Consider the following 23086-nt stretch of genomic DNA (forward strand, 5'->3'; position numbering starts at 1 on the left):
AGCGAAGCTGGACTTTACTATCCAATTGATACGCTGACTATGAGGCAAGCCAGGATAAGTTTCCAGGCTCCAGGATCGGAATGGCACATCGAAGTTCTTGCCATTTTCTATGTTCTTCAACATCTTGACTCGTTCAACGGTGCTCACTTGGATGTGGGGCAGCATCCACTCGATAGACTGTAGTGTTAGCGAGACATCTTGAGGGTTTTCTGCAGCGACGACAATTGCATTAATGTGCGTGTTGGCTAGAAGCAGTACGAGCTCTTGTTTTGAATTAATGATTATATGCTTGTAGTCCTCAGCGAATCCAAGAAGCATGGACAGAGGAACACAAACTTCGAACTAACTAGGCGTCAGCGCACTCTCGCCGCCGATACAATGATGATGGTTTCCAACATCGAAGACAATATGGCGGACATGACGTCATGCTCACTGTCGATATATGTGCTATGAAAAAAAGTGGTGGGGGGCAGTCTGTCAGCAGCCACCACAGGGGGAAGGATCGGTCGCCATTTTTAATTTTTTGACCTCGTCGGGTTCGAACCGAGGACTCCGAGCTCCGTATCGATAATGTTTGTTTTTTATAAATATTTTATTAAATTTATATTATTTAAATTTTTTTATAATTTTTAAAAAAAATTTCATTAAAATCGGATAATAAATAAAAAAGTTAAAGATGGCGGCCGTAACGGAAAATGCAACGGTGACGTCATCATCCAATATGGCTGCCATGACATCCTTATTTTCAAGGTCGGCGGCTTATAAGCGGCTAGCTCTTAGGAGTTTTAAGCCGCTTTTAGGAGTTTTCGTTTTTTCTAGGGCAAAACGACTTTTGAGGATTTTCGAAATCCTAATTTTTGAATTGTGGAATTTTTTGAGATTTTTTGGCAGAATATTTTTCCACAGAAATGGAAATTTTGGCGAATTTTGAGGAATTTTGGGCAATTTTTGCCCAATTTTGGCAAATTTTGGCGATTTTTGAGGATCAAATTCAAGGTCAAGGTCAAAGGTCAAGGTCAAAACCATCCAAGATGGCCGCCGTGACGTCACAATCCAAGATGGCGGACAGACAATCCTCAATCCACAGCCTGAAGCCTGGCGCAGGATGCCCTATCCTATACTACTCTAGCGGAAAAGTGAAATAAACATTATTATTTCCTCATTGAAGTTCAGAGGAAACCTTATCTGCAATTGTAAGAGAAGCTAGAAGTCATAGATAATAGGAGCGTAGGGTAAATTAGGATAAAATGGTTTGGAATCAATAGCTGCGAGAAATGTTAAGTAAAAACTCTAGAAAAGATACATCAATTTAAAAGATCATTCAAGATCGTACTGCGTTGTCGTGACCTAGATAATTAAGATGCGGGTTTAAAGGTTGTGAAAAACCGAAAGTCCTTGCGTTCCAAGATAGTAAGTTAATCTTTGGCACAAGCAGGAAAACACATTCCGAGAAAATAACTAAATATAGTATACTTGAAAAAAAAAACCTATGATCTGTTTTCTGTATTTTGTGTTCAGCCAGAGCTACTGATAGCGTTATGAGGTCAGCTTATGTCAGTTTGTGGTCAGCTTAACATGCTGTCCGTCACTATGTCCGCTATCTGTATGAGATGCGCTACCTGTAGAACAGTTAATCTACCTCCAGTTACACAAACGATATTTAACACGGAATGTATATGTCCACTCGTTCCATAAGCTAGTTTTCCAGTACTCGGTATTTTCCTGCCTTTACACATGTGATTGTGCGTAGTTTCATGCTGTGCTTCTGAGTCTCACAATGTGTTTCAAAGCCAGCATAATTTCCTTACCGTACAAGCGGCACTTCAAAATATCATAGAGCTCTAATACGGAAGAAAGAACACTAAAATGTTTAACTTCTTTACACAAAAAACCTCCTACAGCACACGTGTAGTCTATATTATTTACTAATTTTCAGATTGGCTAAGTATAAAAAAAGTACATTAGTAAAATTAACAAAACGTAAACGAATTTCAAATTTCGAATTGTATAAATAGAATATGGTAATATATTTAATGTCTGACAAAGTTATGTTCTTAAACGCGATTCGTTCCTAATATAAACAAATAGGATGATTCTTTTTTTTTTGTTTCGTGATAAGTTTCAAAACTATAAACATTTGGCAGTCTGAGAACAATTATTTAGTGAAGGTTTAAAACAACCAATTTTTAACTGACAGTCATTCTGGTAATTCCATTGTATGAGCATTAATTAAAGCTTGTAATTATACGCTGTTTATATACACCAGAAAAAAAAATATTCACTTCAATAACTAAAATTGTGTGATAAAAATATGTATATAAACCACATTTTGCGTAGTATTTTTTCTTAAAATTTTTACGTTGTAACTAAAAGCTATTTAAAATGTTTGATATTTCTCATTAATTTGATTTAAACTAAGTTTTACCTTATAATAAAGCACTTTACATATAAATGTAATGTGTAAAATTTGTAATAACTATTTTTATATAAAACGTTTTTTTTAAATTAAAGTGAAAACATATCCAGCAATATTTCATGTTAGGTATAATACATCTGTTAGAGAAAAGTTCTGGGTTTACCTAACTACATTACGTTACACACACACACGTCATAACAAATAAATATTTGAAATTTTTTTGTAAGAAATTTCCTCCCCTCATAGGGTGAGTAACGAGGAGGGTGTAGGCCTATACGAACCAAGAGATAAAAACACTTAGAAAAATTAGCACAGCACATCACTTTTATCCAAATTTATTTTCCTTGTAATTTTTTTTTTTAAGTAAAAGCGTCCTATGGTTGTCCGCAACACTTTCCGTTTCTTGTTCCTTCTGTTGTCTCTCCTGGGCGCGCGACGCACGCCAGCCAGGCCCTCAGGGGTGGCAGCCCTGCGGCGCGCGCCGGTCACGTGATGCAAGGTGCGCGTGTTACCTGGGCCTGGCGCTCAGCACCGCGGCCAGGGCTGCCAACTGCGAGCAGAGCAGCAGCAGGCGGCTGGCGGTCGGCGCGGCCGGACTGCCCCCGGCGGCTGCAACACACGCCGCGGAACACCCTGTCACAGGACGGCTTTCGGAACACCCTGTCACAGGACGGCTTTCGGAACACCCTGTCACAGGACAGCTTTCGGAACACCCTGTCACAGGACAGCTTTCGGAACACCCTGTCACAGGACAGCTTTCGGAACACCCTGTCACAGGACAGCTTTCGGAACACCCTGTCGCAGGACAGCTTTCGGAACACCCTGTCACAGGACAGCTTGCGGAACACCCTGTCACAGGACAGCTTGCGGAACACCCTGTCACAGGACAGCTTGCGGAACACCCTGTCACATGACAGCTTGCGGAACACCCTGTCACAGGACAGCTTGCGGAACACCCTGTCACAGGACAGCTTGCGGAACACCCTGTCACAGGACAGCTTGCGGAACACCCTGTCACAGGACAGCTTGCGGAACACCCTGTCACAGGATAGCTTGCGGAACACCCTGTCACAGGACAGCTTGCGGAACACCCTGTCACAGGACAGCTTGCGGAACACCCTGTCACAGGACAGCTTGCGGAACACTCTGTCACAGGACAGCTTGCGGAACACCCTGTAGTAGCGGCAGACGAGCTTTCAGAACAGCCTGTCGTAGCGGCAGACGAGCTTTCAGAACAGCCTGTCGTAGCGGCAGACGAGCTTTCAGAACACCCTGTCGTAGCGGCAGACGAGCTTTCAGAACACCCTGTCGTAGCGGCAGACGAGCTTTCAGAACACTCGGTCCCGTTTGCAGACCAGTGATTAGAACACCTTGCCACAGTAGCAGACTGTGTCTCAGAACAGCCTGATCCAGCAGTAGACAAGGGTACCACTTGGCTGGGCAAGAGAGATCTAGAACTGCAAGAACGCAAGGAAGCTACGACGAAACACGCAAAAACAATTGCAGGAAATCTATACGGTGCTATACTTCACTAACCCTACGACAAAAAATTATAAAGTAGAATAACATTTGGAACTAGTATCTTCAACGAACATCTATTAATTTTATTTTTAATTCTTAATAAATGTACTGTAAAACGTCATTTGCTTTCACTTTGCGATTGTTTAGTGAATGAAGACGTCTGTCCGTGTGATAAAATTAACTCTTTGTTTTATGTACACCTAACGTCTGAAACTTTAAAATTTTTAGGAACACATCACTTCAAACATAGAAGGTGGAAATGTTAGTCGAAACACAACATATTGAAAGTTTGCTCGCGTTTGGTTTTTGACGAGACAACATCTAATAAATCGATGAACGCCGGCTGCACGCACGAAAAAGTGTCCCGTTACTCTCATTGTACGCTTGCGCCGCATGTATCCTCTTCCACTCGATTGGAACAACAATCGATTTGAATTTTTCGAGGCACATTAAACTTGAAACACTCCCATTCTTTTCCTTCTTTTCCTGTCATCGTCTTATCCTTAACATAATAACAATAACACAGATTGGAAGAAGTTAAATAGCAAACATGTATAAAAGTTATAGTTGAAATAATCTCTTTGTTAAAGTAATAAACATATTTGAATTAATGAGTGCAAATAAAAGTAAATTTATCAATTAAATTGTAGATTTCATTTCACTCCTTCTTTGTATTCATACAAAATAGTGATAATTCAATAAAAATGATTCAATTTTATTCATTAAAGTATGCAATCATTTCATCAATGTTTTGTTATGACGTTGTCACGTTAAACTATCGTCCGTAAACTGACTTTACAGACAACCAATTTTTTTTACGAAGCTAAATATTTTTTTTTTTTTTCAATATTAATGTCAACTAAAATGAACTTCCAATTTGAGATGGTGTACCTGTGATTTAATTCAAGTGGTAAGGGTAGGCTGAAGGTGTCACGGTGGCCAAAGTGCGAGCGAGGGCTTGTCAAGGGCTGGTTGTCGTGCTGCCATGAGCTAGCGCATTGCAGGGTGCCGTGTCGCGAGGGGGAGCCTGTTGACGGATCTCAGATCCGGGGCAGCGCGTCACGACACCCGACTAACTGTGAGTGACTCACGGCCGGCGGTGACAAGCAGGGTGCTGAAGTGCCTTAAACAACGAGTGGTCACGTCCTCGACAGCCCGGGAAAAATTTGGCACTCGTACTCTGTGCCTTCCCCTCGAGACAGTCGTTTGGGACTTTGAAAAATTTATACCGGGGAGCTAGAAAAATCTCCCGGCGATCGAGGCCTCCACACCCCGGGAAGAACCTGGCGCTCGGTGCTGTGTGTCTACCCTTCGATACAGTCATCTTGAGTTATATAGGGGGCACGGCTACATGCTGCTTATGCGATCAATTTTGTTTGTTTTGTACGTGTTAGTGTCGAATATTGAAGCACGGAGACTCGGGGGCGACTGGTCCTACCATTGAGCTCATAAACATGAGGTGTCAGGGTGCTGATGCGATCTACGACCGTCACCTCACGAGCATGGCATGTCATTATGGAAAATATTAGAATATTTCAATAAATTTGGCCTCTTTTAATGGTATGCATTTTTAGAAAGTTTATTTTCGCCCTTCAATCTCTATTAATATAAACGCTTGAAATAAGTATTATTTAAAAGCCTCTTGATCAAACATTTTTGTACTTATTTTAAAAGGTATTATAAACTCAGCTGCAATATTTTTCGCGCTAAGAGACTTAAAAAGATTTTTTTTTAATCCTTCAATGTTGAAAAACCCCTTAAATCCGATTTTTCCCATAAACTATCTCAACCGAGATTTTCCATCTCTATATATTATTTATCAGTCTTGAAATACTTAAATTGTGAAAAATGTTGTCGTGTCCATAAGTAGTAAGTTTACGATATTTTTTGTTTCTAGGGATCGCGGTATTAATGTTTAAATTTTTCAGAATTCATACCATGGTAACAGATGAAAAAAAGGGTAGCTTTTTTACGAAATTTGCCAAAAATATAGGGATGCATTATGATTTTATAATGACTCCAATAGCTACACTAAAATTAACGCATTGAAAACTAACGCATCTGTATGTATTTTGTCATGGAATAACTTTTAGCTTTTAAAAACATACCAACCGGATCTGATGAAACGAGCGGCTATCCGGATGGAAACAAAGGGCCAGATCAATGGAACGCAGGTGCCTCAGATCCGGACCATAAATCCGCGCCCTGATCTCGGGCCTGGCTTAAATCACTACCGCGTGATCCCCGACGTCTCTTTAAGCCCGCTGCAGCTGAATATGGCACGTAATGCATTCGCGACAATCCCCGGGCCGCGGTCGAGAGTGGTGCGAGCTGTGACTGGGTCGTGGGAGAGAGAGAGAGAGAGAGAGAGTGCGAGAGAGGATAAGTTAGAGAGAGAGGATAAGTTAGAGAGAGAGGAACTAGGTATGCTTGGAAAACGTATAAGTACTGTGTTAGCCTACTTGAAAGTAAATTCATAAGAATCATTGTAAAGCATTAACAGAAAACTTTAAACTAACAGTTTAGTATACAGGAAAAAACCCTCTTTGTTTTCCCCACGTTATTGTTTCATCTGTTTAAAACGAAACACAGAGCACGGAAGTCTGATTCCGGTATTGTTTCTTAGAAGATGCAGTTACCTTGACTACGAGTAACTCTTCGTTTTAATTATTTACCGTATAACTGAACAGTAAGAACTTTTAGTCAAAATTTTAATTTAGTTTTCTTTGGTTTGATGTAGCATGTCAATGAAATTATTTTCAAATCCTTATTTGGAGGTGTGATATTTTTTAATTTCAAACAGGGAACCGCATGTCGTCATATACATATTTTATAATGACCAGATCATTTTTATAATTAACTTTTGTAATTAACTATCTAGTAAAGAGGTATTCTAAAAAAAACATAAAAAATCAATGGTCAACCCATCACTAGCTGGAAATAAAATATATGCATGTAGGCACTAATAAGGAAGTGTGAATCATTACCGTTATTACCAAAATGATCTTTGTGCTCGCAGTTTATCGACTACGATACAGTGGATAAGAATCATTTCCAGTAATTATTTCTGCTACTTATACCGGTGGGTAAAGCTTCGAACATTTTCCGACGACCACACACGGTGTACCCGCACTACTAGAGGTCTCTTACAGTTGTGGCGCCTGATTATTATGTGCAACTACTAGCTTAACTGCTGTTGCTATTTACTTGTATTGACACATAGATAGATATACACATGTGTTTATAGGTATGGGTACAGTTGATAATTAATATATTATAATATTATAAAAACGCAATGGTAATTTTAATTATTTATTAATGAAATTCAAAATATCTCAGGTTTATATCAATAAGTAAAAAATATTATTGCTTTTAAAATTTTAATAATTGTTGGCACTGCAGAACACATATATATGGAAAAATGTCTGGAGTGACGATGCGCACATTTATTAAATAATCAAATGTGTCTTTTGTTCGTGTTCAATATCTAATACACAGATTCAATATATATTTATGATTTACATATGTCTTTACCTCGGCTAGATAAAAACAATTTAAGTCGGTAGAGCTTTAATGCTCTCTCTCCCAGACCACTGGGTAATTATGGTTGTGTGTTAAATTAGTGTCAAATTAGATTCACGTAGTTAATATTACAATATTGAAATGTCTCAATGTTTTTCTTGAAGTTAGGACACAAAATAACTAAGTATTGATGTGTTTCGTATCTAACGAAATGGAGTAACACAGTCATTTCTTACTCACGTATTTATACACTCCTAGATAAAGCCCTATTAATATTCACTGGCACTTAAACAATCCGTTTATTTTATCCTTTTGTGCGGATGCCTATTTCTAATGAGCTATTCTTCAGGAGAAATTTCCGACGATTTCATATACGTGTCCATTCATTGATAGGCCATTACATTCTCCTTTTAAAAACCTTAATTTAAGTAATTTAACAATGCGTGCCACATTTAAACTACGGCTCCTGATTGGCCAAGAACTAATGATATTTACATTATTATAAATAAAACACACAAATTCCGCGCGCAACAACAGCGCCGAACACAAAATCTCACACTACATTCAAAATAAAAACATGTAGTAATAAAATTTTACATTAATAAACAAGGTGTCAAATTAGCAATTTACCGTTTAAATTTCAATTGCTCCTATAGGGGTCCTTGCAATTGCTAGTTCTCAAACGTTCGTTTTAGTCATAGTTTCAATTACATAGATAGACATATCAAATCCAAAGAGTTTTCAAATAATAAAATATATACATGGAACGAAGAAATATAAATTAAAATAAATTATTAACTTAATCTGGGCTGGAAATATACATAGTTGCAGTACAACGGATTATTAATTAATGTTCCACAGGGGCCATGAAACATGTTCTTAGTAAGAACTTCATGCAAGCCTTGATATTCTTCATCGGGAATTTCCGCTGATATCACGTCATCAATTTCATTCTGTCTTATCTTCTCTATGAACTAAATGAGAATATGTGCGTGTGGCAATTCGCGTTTCTGCCAATCCACTGAATGCATCCAGATGCGCGTCTCTTCAAACACGCGATGCTTTACAATTAAATCCATTAGAGATTTTATGTTTGAAGACTCATGGTTATATGAAGGGTATTTATGGGTGATTGGCCATGGAATAACTGTTGTTGGATTTCTATCCACTGCGGATTATACGTGAACGTGAAAATACAAATCTTGTGTTCCGTAATGGCGAACATTCGTCATGGCATCTTGAGCGTATTCATGCGTATGTCGCGGACTTGAGACGTATGTTGCTGGGAGAATAGTCATTCGGCCGGCATTCTGTGCGTTTCCGTCAGCATTGATGGCATCTCGAAGGCGGATATTCTCTTCGGAACGGAGTTTAGTGTGCGTTCAATCTGATTAATGCCAATCACTTAGTTTCTTCTTTGACGTACATATCGTCAGCGTATTGGTGCAATATACGCCGACATTTCAAGATGTGATTGTCCTTATTTTCACGATCCATAAGTCGATATGAATAATTGTTAATTGAACTGACCTTTTTGTACGTTTCAGCACCAGTAAATAAATTTCTGTGTAATTTTAATTAAGTAATCGTATTGTATTATAAAAAAAATAGAGTTGCTACTCACCTGTAAGCGGATTTATCACCTTGATCGAGAAATGATAACCATTGTAACCTTTCCAAAATATTATTGGATATGCAACGCATATTATCGGTGCGTTTCATGCACACACTGCAGCTAAGCGTTCTGCCGGTTTAGAACTATTTATATAATGGAATGCTATATTTCCACCAACCATATAAATTTTTAGCGCATTGAAACGTCTTGCGTGTTCTCCCGCAGGCGACTTATCGGCTATGATCGGTAAGTTCGTTTTTTTTTTTTTACAAAATTGATTTCATGATCTATATTCCTATTCTATACTCTATGACCGACCATCCTATAGTCTATTGTTACTAACCTGCCTTTCCCCTGTGAGAAAAAGTATCAAAAAAAGTTTTATATAGTCTATGACTAATCATAGTGGTTTAAACTGCAAAAAAAAGTGTAATAAAAGATTGTTTTATTTAATCTGTAACTATGGCTCCTCGGAGTTGCAAATACAATCCAAATGTATTTATTTTGCTATATTTGCTGACAATATACAATAGTTAAGCAAAGATTAAAAATAACAGACTTTGTAAAAAATGCTTACTTCGGAATGAGGTTATGTTACCAAGAGAAACAGTTGGTTCCGCATACAGTATGCCGGCTATGTGTTAAGACAGTGGACTTACGGTAAATCAAAATCATTGTCATTCGGTATTACTATGTTGTGGCGGGAACAAAACAAATCATACAGATGATTGTTATTTTTGTTTGACCAATGTAACAGGATATAATTCTAACAACCGTGCCAAAATTGTGTATCCTGATGATTCGTCTGTAACAAAGCCAGTTCCATATGGACCTGAATTACCCATACCAGTTTCTACTAACACTAACAGCTTCGAAACGCCTTTATCACAAAACTCAGAACAAAGTGATCATCTGCAAAGCAGTGGTGAAATTTTTCACCCTACAAATGACCCTCGACCTTTAAAACAACAAGAACTGAATGATTTGGTACGGGATCTTGGATTACCTAAGGACGCTGCAGAACTTCTCGGTTCTCGACTAAAAGAAAAAAAATTATTAGGTGCTGCAACTACATTTTACGGGTATCGAAGCAGAGAAAAAGAATTTGTGGAGTATTTTAAGAAAGAGGATAATTTAGTATTTTGCTGTGATATTGGCGGTTTAATACAAAAATTCAATATCGAATACAATACACAAGAATGTCGACTCTTTATAGATTCTTTAAAGAAGTTTAAAGGCTGTCCTTTTGCATATCGGCAATAAATTTGCATCGATACCTGTAGCTCATTCAGTTTATCTTAAAGAAACTTGCGAAAACTTGAAAAATGTTTTGGAGAAAATAAAATACACCGAACACAAATTTTTAGTTTGCGGTGACTTAAAAATCATATGCATGGTTCTTGGTCAACAGCAAGGCTACACAAAATTCCCCTGTTATATTTGTGAATGGGACAGTAGAGCAAGAAATTTACATTGGAAAAAAAAACTGATTCGAAAATTAGAATGGAATTGAAAGTTGGAGTAAAAAATGTCATCAATCCGAGCTTGATGGATCACGAAAAAATATTGCTTCCACCACTTCACATCAAACTTGGTTTGATCAAACAGTTCGTAAAGGTATTACCACAAGATGGAAATACTTTCAAGTATGTTTGTTCATGTTTCCCGAGCTTATCTGATGCGAAGTTGAAAGAGGGAATATTTACGGGACCTGATATCAGGAAACTGATTAGGGATACAGAATTTGAAAAAGTGATAACCTTGGAACGAAATGCCTGGCATTGCTTTTAAAAATGTCGTATCTAAGTTTTTAAGCAAACACAAATGATCCTTCGTATAAAAATATTGTCCAGGAAATGTTAAACGCCTATAAAAAATTTAGGCTGTAATATGAGTCTGAAAATTCATTTTTTGAAGTCTCACATTGGTTGTTTCCCAAAAAATCTAGGTGACTACAGTGAAGAACAAGGTGAACGGTTTCATCAGGACATAATAGATGGAAAGAAGATATCAAGGTCATTGGGACGTTAATATGATTGCGGACTATTGCTGGATGATACACAGAGATGAAATAAAAAAATCATAAACGAAAACCAACAAAACTCAGCTTTTTTTTTCAAAAAGAAAACGTTATTATTGTTTTATTCATGCTTACCTTAATGTTGTATTTTAATAGCAATAGACTCAATAAAACTTAATAAAATATTCTAAAATGATTCTCATTAATTTTATTAATTTTTTTTTCGTATTCAAATACTATATCATCTAAATCTGATAAATGTGACGCGGTATATATTATATGAATACCGTTTTCTATTACTTTTAAGACAATTAAAACAAATATTAACCATTTAACAAAATAACTTTTCAAAAAAATTTTGCAGACCTGTGTAATTACAAATTTTCTGAGCAATTAAATTTTTTTTCCGTAAAAACATTGTCCGGACTATTACGAAAATAAACAAATGCAAAATCGGTCCAGTCGTTCAAGTGATGCGCTTACCAACGAAAGGCATTTAATATTATTTATATCGATAATGCCTAGCATGGTAAATATATGCAAATTGTATTTTCTACCACGTTTCTTGACGCGAATAACACGTAGTTTCCGTACCCACCGCTATAATTCTCTACTGGAGCAAGTCACATCTACTATTTATTTATTTCATTTGAAGAGAAAAGTTTTAAACTAATAAATAGTGAAACGGATTCGATAAAAGAGAAAAAAGGCTTGAAAAAAAAACATATCCCTTTGGACCAGATTTTCGACAAGGGATTTTATTAAAATACTTTTAGGCGTGAACGCGAATCACGCGTAGTTCACGCATCCGCCGCTAGAATTCGCTGCCTGAGCAGCTACGTCATCTGTCTAATCATTCGATTTGCAGAGCGAAATTTTATACAACGTATATAAAGAAACTGCTCCGATAAAAGTGAAAGTCTTTTAAAATACTCAACCGTGGATTTGGAACTGATATTCGACAAAGAATATTATTAAAAAAACTGCCTAGCTTTCAAAATAAATTTAACACAAATAATATAAAGTTTACCTTTGTCTTTGTGAATTTTGGTTCGCGCCCTCCGCCAAAGATGGCAGCACAACTTCCTATTCTTCACTTCCTTCGCATTCACGAAATTTTTAGGAATATATTATTTTCTAATGTCATAACGATGGCTTAAATACATTTTATAATTTGTTTTGTATCTACCAGTGTTACAACGAAAGAAAGGATAAACTTTCCATACAGGTATAAAAGTATTTTTTATGATAAACAAAACATTTCGGTAAGAATTTTTTTTTGCTTGGAAAAAAAATTATCCCATTTCTAGAAATTATTTTTATCACAGCCACAAAGTTGTGGTTTACACAAAGAACTTTCTGGACGGTACTTATATGTTATTAACGTTAACAACATACAACGCTATCGCACAAACAATGAGGGGGAACAACATTAGCGCCAAGCGCCGGACAAAGCTGCTGTGTCAGTGCGAGAGTGGCACAAGCAGCGTCAGGCTAATTGGATAGCCGCGGTTTTTTTTGTTGTTTTTACAGTGCGCGTCCCAGCGTTTCCCTTGGCGACAAGTTGTCTGTCGGACGGACAACGGACAGGAGCCACGGGGAGACGGATATTTCCTGTCGTACAAACCCTTGGGATAAAAAATTTTTTGAAATAAACATTCATTATACAGTACGTCCATAAAAAGCATGTCCCAGTTTCAATGGTATATTGCAACAGTTTATTAAGACTATTTACCACAAATCATGCGTCAATTTGAAGGTAAACTAATCTTGGTTTTTTACATGTCAACGTCTAATAAATCTATGAACGCCGGCTTCACGCACGAGAAAGTGTCCAGTTACGCTATGTCCCGTTACGCTATGTCCCGTTACGCTATGTCCCGTTGCGCTATGTCCCGTTACGCTCATAGTACGCTTGCGCCGCATCTATCTCTCTTCCACTCGATTGGAACAACCGTCGATTTGACTTTTTCGAGGCACATTAAACTTAACACTCCCATTCGTTTCCTACTTTTCCTATCATCGTCCGATACTTAACAGAATAACACAGATTGGGAGAAGTTAAATAGCAAACATGTATAAAAGTTATAGATAAAATAATCTCTTCGTTAAAGTAATAAACATATTTGAATTAATGAGTGCAAATAAAAGTAAATTTATCAATTAAATTGTAGATTTCATTTCACTTCTTCTTTGTATCAATACAAAATAATAATTCAATAAAAAATGATTCAATTTTATTCATAAACTTATGCAATCATTTGAGCCGTGCTTACGCATGTCTCACCTGTCCGCCGGCTGCTACGTGTCTACTCACGTCTCCTCACTGCCCGCCGGCTGCTACAGCCTGCCCCACACGACACCCATTTCCTTAGCAGTTTTCATGTAATTTTTATGCTAGCGCGCCTGCTCCCGTGTGGGTAACATTTCAGCACCCTTCCAAGGGGTCTGGCTCTGGGTATAAAAGTTTTCATAACCGAAGTCTTAGCCAAAACCGTAATAGAATGTGTTCTATTTTTCTGCTATACCCACGAGCTGGAGCCGTCAAGATGGCGGACCCACGTGTTGCAATATAACCCCGTATATAGTCTGTATTGTCAACATTAAGGGACGTAACAAATGTAATGGTATGCCAAATGAAACTTTATAATAGTAAAACTACTATGGAGTATATTTGTTAAGCTGAAATTGCCACAGAAAGAAGTAATCGGAAATTTAAAAATACGTTATGAAAATACGTTGCATTCTATATTACCCATTATCTCCTTTTACAATCGTAGAAGTTGCGGTAGTGTAGTGGCGAAGGGCACTATGGCAGCGGTAAAAGGGTGATTTTAAATGTGGTTCGAATCCTCATCAGTCCAATTTTTTTTTTACTTTTTTTTTAAATAATAGATAATTAAATTGGACATACTGTGCTTTCTGCAAATATACATTATTAGAATTAATTTATGATATAATAACTACATTTAGGTGTCTCAGTCCATTGATTTTATTCATAGTACTATTTACCTAGATTTATTTTTACTTTTAAAAAAGTAAAGTAAAATCACATGTTCACAAATAATTTAAACCAAAAGTTAATTTTATAATTCAAACGCCAACGTTTATTAAGAAACGAGTGTCCATAAAGTAATAATGAATAAACTGATACTTCATAGCGACACACCTGTGAGGGTGAAAAAAAAAACATGCAAAATGTTTTTCTTTACCTAAGATTTAAATTTATTACGCGGTATGTGCGTGTTTATTTGTCTCACTGGGTTACAAAAAATATTAGTTACAATTCCTCTAATTATGTAGTTAAATATATAAGTAATCAATAAATCTTATATATAACATATATGAATCGGTAGCATTTTTTTACTATTACAATGAAATTAGCTTGATTAACTGTATAATTAAATTAATATTAGAATTTAAACCGTACATAAACTACATTTAGTAAACCCAATATCCCTTGTATCATTTAAATTTATATATTTTTAGATTTTGAAATTAACCTACAACTTAAAAATATATTTGTAATTCCAAAATTGCTCTTAATTTGTTTTTAAATACTAAACCAATTTTGTTATTTATTTGCAAATGAAAAATATAAGATAAAATATCAAATAATATTTCCGTAAGTTACATAATTTTTAACACAAACAGGTGTAACTTTCACTTTTTTTTCAGTATTTTGATAAGTTGACTACGACAGGTTTATCCACCCCTGATATGTTTGCTTTGGTCGGCAACTGCGTTGGCTGGTTTTATGTTAGCATTCTAGGTATCGTGTGTATGGAGTTAAGAAATCTCTCTGCGGTTCTGCTATACAAATTTTTATGAAAATTTTTATACCCATGGGTTTAACAGAAATTATAGCAGAAAATGGGCATCGTGTGGGGTGGGCTTAAGTGACTGCGCTCTCTGTGTCTGTGGTGACTTCCTTTTCACCTCCCCTGCCCCTCCTTGCCTAACCCTCCGCTGGAGTGTGCTCGGTCAAGCCAGTTCAGTCTGGACGGTTCGGGCTAGTTCCCCTCTTTCTTCCCCTCTCCCCTGTGTGCTTACTCCGCCACTAGTTAACTAGTATATAAACCCGCTATTAGCGGTGTCGCTACCTGCAGTCTGCCTTGACGTTTGGTGTGTGCACTTGTGCACTTGGTGACGTCGAAGCCATGGTCATGGGCGTGAGTAACTAGGAACTTTAACGAAGTTTGTTTGTTTGTTGTGTTTGTAGTGGCTTGTTAAACTAGAGTTGTGTTTGTCATTTTTCCTTTTCCTTTCGTTGGCCACGTTCTAAGTCCTCGTTTATTATCAGTTGTTCTCTCTTCGCCCATGACCATATGGCTCGCTCGCCGTCAATATTTATAGTGTGTTGTCATTATGTTTCAAATCTTTGCGTATCTGGTTTGACTGCAGGTCACTGGGAAATATTATAAACACCTGGTTAAAGTAGGCTGTTATAGTTATAGGTTTCTAATATCGTTTACCGATTGCGTCACCACCTGACCTTTTTTCTGTATTGTGTAAAGTATAACAAGTTGTATAGTATACCACCTATGTATTATCTTTTAATTCTTTGTTATGCTTGAAACATCGGTTTCTATATTTGTTATGTTTGAGATTGTTACTAACGTGAATAAAAATTAGTCTTGCATAGATCTTGGGCTCTTCTGTAGGTGGTGCGCCGAATTTCCCCTACACCTCCTGCTTTCTTAAGAAACTTGTTTTTTTACGATCTTCAAATCATCCTTGGCTGGTTCAGCTTGAAGGATGCTGTGACGTTTTGAACATTCATTTCATCAATGTTTTGTTATGACGTTGTCACGTTAAACTATCGTCCGTAAACCGACTTTACAGACAAACAATTTTTTTTTACAAATATTCAATACGCGCACCTTTAGATATTCGGCACACATTCAGTCTAAATTCCAATTCTTCCCACACTTTGGTCAACAAGTCCGGACTAGTCTTGTGTCTCAACTCTGGAAAACATTTGGGTAGCGGCGGAACGTAGACACGATCTTTTATAAACCCTCGAAGGAAAACAAATAGCATGGCGTTATGTCAGGTGAAGGTGGAGGCCAGTGAAAAATAGCTCTGTCGTCTCGACCATTACGATCACTCCTACGGCCAGGGACTTCAACGTTCAACCACTCCCGTACAAAGAGATTATAATGTGGAAGGGCTCCATCCTGTTGCCAAATAAAGTGTACAGGTTCACCCTGCACTAATTAGTAGACACCTGCAAAATTCGCGGATTCATTTTGCGATAGGCTAGAATCCAAATAAGTTTGCACCTTTTGCTGTTTCAGTGATTGGGCCACGGTTTACCTGAAGAACTCTGAGCCAATGAAAAACCTTCATCGATAGAAGTATCGAATCACGGAAAATCCCAGTTAACAGGACTTATACGTCAGTAGCCAATGAGAAGGCGTAATTTTCCCGAGTGCATAGACTATTATGGAGTATATCCTATAGTTCCATTGAAATCGCGAACTTTGCAGGTATCTACTAATTGGGAAAGAGCCATTCTCTCAACATACGTGTTGCTGCAAGCGAGAAAACACCAAAGTAGTACTCGCACATGCGCTTGTATAAAACTGTATGAGTTGCTCTTTGATGGTGACCTTGAACCAACACACTACTACGCGTGCAGTTAGTACTGTTAAGATTTATAACTGTGACATTTTATTATTGACATACTGTATTACATTGTAGATATTTATTTCCTAAGGCCCAGACCACACATTCTTAAGTTCTCAAAGAGCATTAGACAGTGTTTTTTTTTTTTGAAAATAATATTATGCTATTGGCTTGTCGCCCCCCCCCCCCCTTTCACAAAAAAAAGCTTAATACTAAACCACAGACTTATCAGGGAAATATATTAATTGTAGCGAATAATTTTTACCTGCAGGTATTTACACTTTACCATGAACTACGCATTTGAAAAGCCCAATTTTGATGATCATACTATAAGAATTTGTTATGACCTAAAAACTAATGACGCCAAGAAGGCGCATTTCGATAATTTTATGTATGCTACGTTGCTCGTAGCCGTCCATTAAAAATAATTACCTAACTTATAATAATTCTTTTATTTTAATCTCTCATTTTTCTCAAAACGAAAACATAGTTCCAGCCAATAAAATTCAGTTTTATTTTCCTGTGATCAAAGTTCTCGTTCATGTGTAGACAAGCATTGCTCTCCACCTGCCAGTTCTCAAACCACGCCGCTCAGGCTGGGTCCGAGTTCCGGAGCTGTTCGCATCGGACCGCTAGTGGCGGGGGGTGGGCGGTGCTTCTCGGGCAGTTTGTTCGCGCCGCCTGCACTTCCACACGCCTGCACTTCCCCGCAGCTCTTCAGGCTCTCGCCGGCGTGGCTGCAGCGGGCAGACCTCAAGAGTATATATATATAAAATCTCCGCGGAAAAAAAAAGAAGTCGGCCGCCCGCGCGAAAAAAACGCGCCATTATGTAAATACGCGCCGTCCGAGCGCTCATGGGACGCAGACACAACCCCCCCCCCCCCTTATCATCCCCCTACACCACAAGCTCCCATCAACCCACTTGTTCCTAATTTATGCGCCGCGCGCTGCATTTTCGAGACGCCGCCAGCTTTGCGCATAAAATGCAAATACTCTAGCTTCCGCCGGAACACTTGCAGCCAGGTTTTAAAAATATTTATTTTTTCCTCGAAGGTTGTCTAAACTTGGAACAAAGTGAATCAAAGAGTGTAATATTCCGAAGGTAAATAGTAAAAAAAAATCGCCGCAATTTTTTCGGCCCCGCTGAAAGCGTGCAGGTGTGCGAGTCATGGCCTGGTCAGCTAGCTCTTAGCTCTATGCTCTTAACTCTTGACGTGCATCTTGCGTCGTCATGAAGGCTCCACGTTCTTCCCAAACTTAACTTTTTTTTAATGCCCTACTTTCTTTTCGAATTTATAATCCAATATTACGTCTCAACTGTTTTTGAGGCAAAAAAAAAATCCACTGCCCACTTACAAGAAGCCAAAACTCGTTATAAAACTTAGAAACTTCAATTCTGTGTATTTAAGTTTTATATATTAATTCAAACGCAAACGCAGTGTTCTTTGATTTAAAAGTAATGTTTTATATCATTATTACTTTCAAGAACTTCCTTTTTTAAAATAGATTGCAAAAAAACAAAAAACAAAAAAAAACATGATTACCTATATCATTAATTTTTTACTTGACGTTCGTTTGAAAAAAAACTGATAAGGTTAATTTGTAATTTCATTTAATATGCTTAATTATAAATGATTTAATGCAGTGAGTATTTTGGAAACCTTTCTGATAGTAAAATTTAATATTCTTAATATCCTAAAACCAAGACTTCATGTGAAATTAAACAAAAATTATTCGAAAGATTACTTGAGCATAATTTTTTTAAAATAGATTTTAAAAACATTTAATATAAATTTAGATTTTCATAAGTATAAATCTTTCTTCAAAATTCGTACTTTATATTAAAAAAAATATACCCATTGATTTTTTTTTTAGTTGCAAGACATTGAATTTTTTTAGTGTTGAGAATGTCGCTAAAAAGTATTATTCTAAAATTTTATTAGCTTTAAGCATAATTACGACGAAAAACAAAATGTTTCAAATTTATGGTATCTACAAATAAAAAAAAAAAAGATTGGTATACAGTGTGGATTAGAAATAACTAAGCCATCTTGGACAGTCGGGTCAGGAAAAATAAATGGTAAATCAAAATATGTTATTCTATCCTTCATAACAAGTCACGAACGTGCAAGCAAGCAAATGAAAAAACTGGGACATCCTGCGTCTGAAGAATATTTATTAAATGAAATTATAATAAATAATTAATAAAAAAACCCGGACTGTCGTTCCCGCCCGGACCGTCGTTCCCGCCCGGACCGTCGTTCCCGCCCGGACCGTCGTTCCCGCCCGGACCGTCGTTCCCGCCCGGAATGAATGTGTCAACTACCCCCGGAGACCGTCATCTTCACGCCCTGGCAGCGGGTGTTTCGGCAGAGACTACAGCGGCAGACATCGGGCTCGTAAATTCCAGTCAGTGCTTGGATAATTTTTTGCTGCCCCAGTCATTGCTTTCAACGCATTTTGGGCTGGGCTGTCCTTAACGACGACACATTTTGCTAAAAGTAACTGCATCACGAAATTAAATGCAGATAAGTTGGTGTGGAAACTTTTTCTGGTATAGGGACAGCAGCGTTTGGCATGTTCAAGCGGCTACCAAGTAGTAACGGAGGCGAATTTGATCTAACAGTTACAGCTCAACCTCTACACAACTGATGAGAGTTGTTATTTTTTTGGTGAAATAATTGCTGTATATTAATGCCCGAATATCATGCCGATAGATGAACCAAAACCATCTTTGCTTCTTACGCTTTTCTGGGAAGTTATTAGCTGGTCCAGACGATTACGTGCAGTACGGAAGAGAAGTGAGCGCGGCCCTTATGTTCGGGTCAGGCTATAAGTAGCTTGCGACGCGAGCTAGTGCGAGCAGGCTGCGTGCTCGAGTTTTCCGCGATGGTCTGTTGTAAGCGCTATTTTTTGTGCTAAAAAAAAAACATTCAAGCGTCTCTTACATGAGATTTTGTACAATTAATTTACCGTCACGAGCCATCAGACAGTTTGACATCGCGCGTAATGACGTCTTAAGTTTTTTCCAAATTTGTTTGTGTAACTTTGTAAAATTACGTTTGTCTTTCTTGTTTTTAGCAAGAGAATTGCGTTACATATCAGTATTCACGCTAACGCTAAAGTCAAGGTTAAAAGACTAATTGCCATGGGCTGGAAGCATGGGTTAGCGCGTGTTGATGCGCGGTGATAAACTGTAAATCAAATCACGCCAGTATTTTAATTATTGTAATCAGTATTATTACAATTTTATTGTAAATGTTTTATCTAAATTGGGTGATTCGGAGGTGCACTCCGATAGCGAGTAAAGATTACCATTACGTATTTCGAAGATGCCAATCGTAACGAAAATTGCAACGATATAGAATCCAATATGGCGGACGTAACTAAACATGCAAAGATGACATAATGCACATACAAGATGGCGGGTGTAACGAAACATACAACTTTTTAGAATCAAATATTGCGACCGTAACGAAATGTGCAAGTGTGTTTTTTAAATAATACATTATTAATAAAATTTTGTCTATGAATTTTAAAATTTTCCCGATTACATCATAAAAATACGGATTTTTAAAATGGCGGCCGTAACGATAATTACAACAGTTATGTCATATTAAAAATGGCGATGTCATCCTAATTGTCATCGGTGGCTTATGACGGCTTGCTTTTAGGACTCTTAAGCCACTTTTAGTAATTTGAAAGCCATTGGCATGTTTGAGTTCTAAAACGGGAAAATTTCCCTCAAAACGGGAATTTTCCTTACGAAATAGGGAAATGTTTTATGAATTTTGGTAAATTTTGAGGAAATCTGACACCAAAAATGGCCACCATGACGTAATCCAAGATGGCGTCGACAGTCCTAAACTCCTCAGCCTGAAGACTGACGCAAGAGGAACTATTATATACTAATGATATTTTAATATTATTTGGTTTCAATTTTCGTATAGAGAACAGTGAACAATATTTTAAGCCTTTTATTGTGTTTGTGCTCAAGACAGGGATACTCGAGCTTTCCTCGGACTTTAAATTGTGTGTCCACCATCCGCATAGAAGCCTCGATACATAAATCGATGTATAAGACATCTCAGGAATCAACAAAACCTACTACAAACATGGAGTGCGTAGTTGTACTCCCTGTAGACACGAATGAATATTTTATAAAGATGGGAAATGGAAATATTGCTAAAAGCAAGACGTCGCGCACTCACTCTTACAAAAGAAAACATTTTTGCTCTTAGGATATCAGATAAAAATAACAGTAATACGCTGGGCTAAAAATCTCAAAAATACATGTCTTTATTTCTGCATTCATTGAAAGAGTTTATAAAAAATTTAAATTATGGTTAGTAGTTGGTATAAAGAAGCTTTGTCGGCTTAGAATAGAAATATTTTAAGTTTTAGAAGCATATTTTTACAACTACTAAAGCATAATATATTATATATATGCGAATATCAAAAGAGTTATAAACTTATAAATTTGTAATTTATTTAAATATTTTATTACTGTGAAGTCTTTTGTACGAATCAAATAAATATAAAGATAACATTTTTAACAAAGGCAAAATCATTTTTTTTACATGCTTTATATTAGCTTCACCTGTATGTTTGTTTGTCTGTCCGTCTGTAACTCTTTCGACTAAGAGTGAGTGGCACATCACTGTAAAATGTCCCACCAATTTCATTACGGTCGTTAACCGAACGGTCTAAGGCGCGCGACTTCTGTGACGTCAGCTTTCGGATTCAGCGATCGTGGGTTCTACTCCCGGCCACGCCGAAAAAAATTTTTTTTTTTCCCCCGGTAAATTCTAAGATTATATCCATACATCTAACTGTAAATGATTCGGAGAGACTTTACCATTTCTTTGTGACGTTGCAACTCCAAATAGTTATCTCAGATGGTATTAGGTAGTGTCGGTAACTCATTTCCCTATGATAATTACACATACATATAGTTTAAAAAGTAAAAAAAAACATGCTTTTAAAGAATATCAAACTAAAAAGTTAAAAATAAATATAGTTTAAAAAACTAAAGAAACATGCTTTTAAAGATTATCAAACTAAAAAGTTAAAAATAATTTTAAAATTTAATTTATGACAATAGTATATAAGCAATACAAGTATAAATGAGAAAAAGCATGGGGCGTTTAATATACAAAAAATATGGCACAAAGCGCCTCAAGCTTTCAGACTCTTCCATATGGGTAACATGGCAGATGTTAAATCGATTTCCGTTTTCCTAAAGAATATGTGACAATGTTCCTTCTTTTATTGGTTTATATCGCACAACTTTCAAAAATTATTACCCCCTTTTTTTACTGGAATTCTACACTATTCCATATTACAAATAAAGTGCTTCTTTCAGTATGAACTGTTATTTTGTTTTGTAAATGGAAATGAAATAATCTTGTAAATTTAAAGATATTCCCAATTTGTACATTTACATGAAAACAGCTGTATCGCTACAAACAAATTTTCGCAGAAATACTGGATTATAATTACTGCTCAGGAATTTTTTAATAAAACAATTAAATCCTGTTATGAATTCGACTATCTTTTACGCGTTAAAATAATTTGCTTGTGTACAATATCAAAGAAAAGTTTCAATTATTTGGCAATTTTCTTAAGGATTTAAATATTCTTTATTGGTTCAAAATACGTATTTCTTACAAGTGAAATTAACCATAGAAATCCATTGTACAAGTTTATAATCTACATCTTTAAGTGTTAAAAACTGTTTTAGCAAATGGTTACCAAAATATTTTGTACAAGTAAAATTTTTACGTAGATTTCAACGAAATACTACATATTGTAGCCGTTACAATGGTGTTACTACCCGAAATATTTTATATAATTTTTCGTTTCATGGTCAATAGACCCCAAAACCATCGTCAACTCAAAAGTTATATATATGTGTATACATGTGGGTGTATCACAATAGGCTATTGTGGACACGATAAATGTCACAATTTTTCACAAATCACTTCCAAACTCATACATAAAATATAGTAGCAGAAAATCTCGGTTGAGTTCGATAATGGGCAATATCCGAAAAAAGAGGTATAAATGGGGATTTTTTTGAAAAACAAAAAATTATACAACTCCATGAAAAATATCACATCCGTTTAAACATATTATAACTTGTAGGAGAAATACCAAAATCCTTTGTCTGAAAAAGTTTTTGATACGACCAATTATAACTACAAGGGTATGAAAAAAAGGGTTGGAGGACAAAAAAAATCAGAACTCCCTTCGTAGGCACAACATAGAATTCGTACAGATTGTGTTTTAATCTTATAATTATTATCTAAAACGTTTGTTGGCTACAATTTTTTATAAGACGAATCATTGTAGCAGGGG

General features: G+C 36.7%; 1 protein-coding gene across 1 annotated transcript in view; it reads right to left on the reverse strand.

The window, feature by feature from the left end:
* Nucleotides 1-2735: 2735 nt before the first annotated feature.
* The window catches only part of LOC134538500 (uncharacterized), a 345010-nt gene continuing 324659 nt past the window's right edge, over nt 2736-23086 (reverse strand). Inside the window, exon 6 of the mRNA XM_063379875.1 lies at nt 2736-3025. Within this exon, the coding sequence (XP_063235945.1) occupies nt 2925-3025 (101 nt within the window). The 3' untranslated portion in view covers nt 2736-2924. The remainder of the gene's footprint in view (nt 3026-23086) is intronic.

The sequence above is a fragment of the Bacillus rossius genome, chromosome 13, assembly GCF_032445375.1.
Source record: "Bacillus rossius redtenbacheri isolate Brsri chromosome 13, Brsri_v3, whole genome shotgun sequence".
In the NCBI taxonomy this organism is placed as follows: Eukaryota; Metazoa; Arthropoda; class Insecta; order Phasmatodea; family Bacillidae; genus Bacillus; species Bacillus rossius.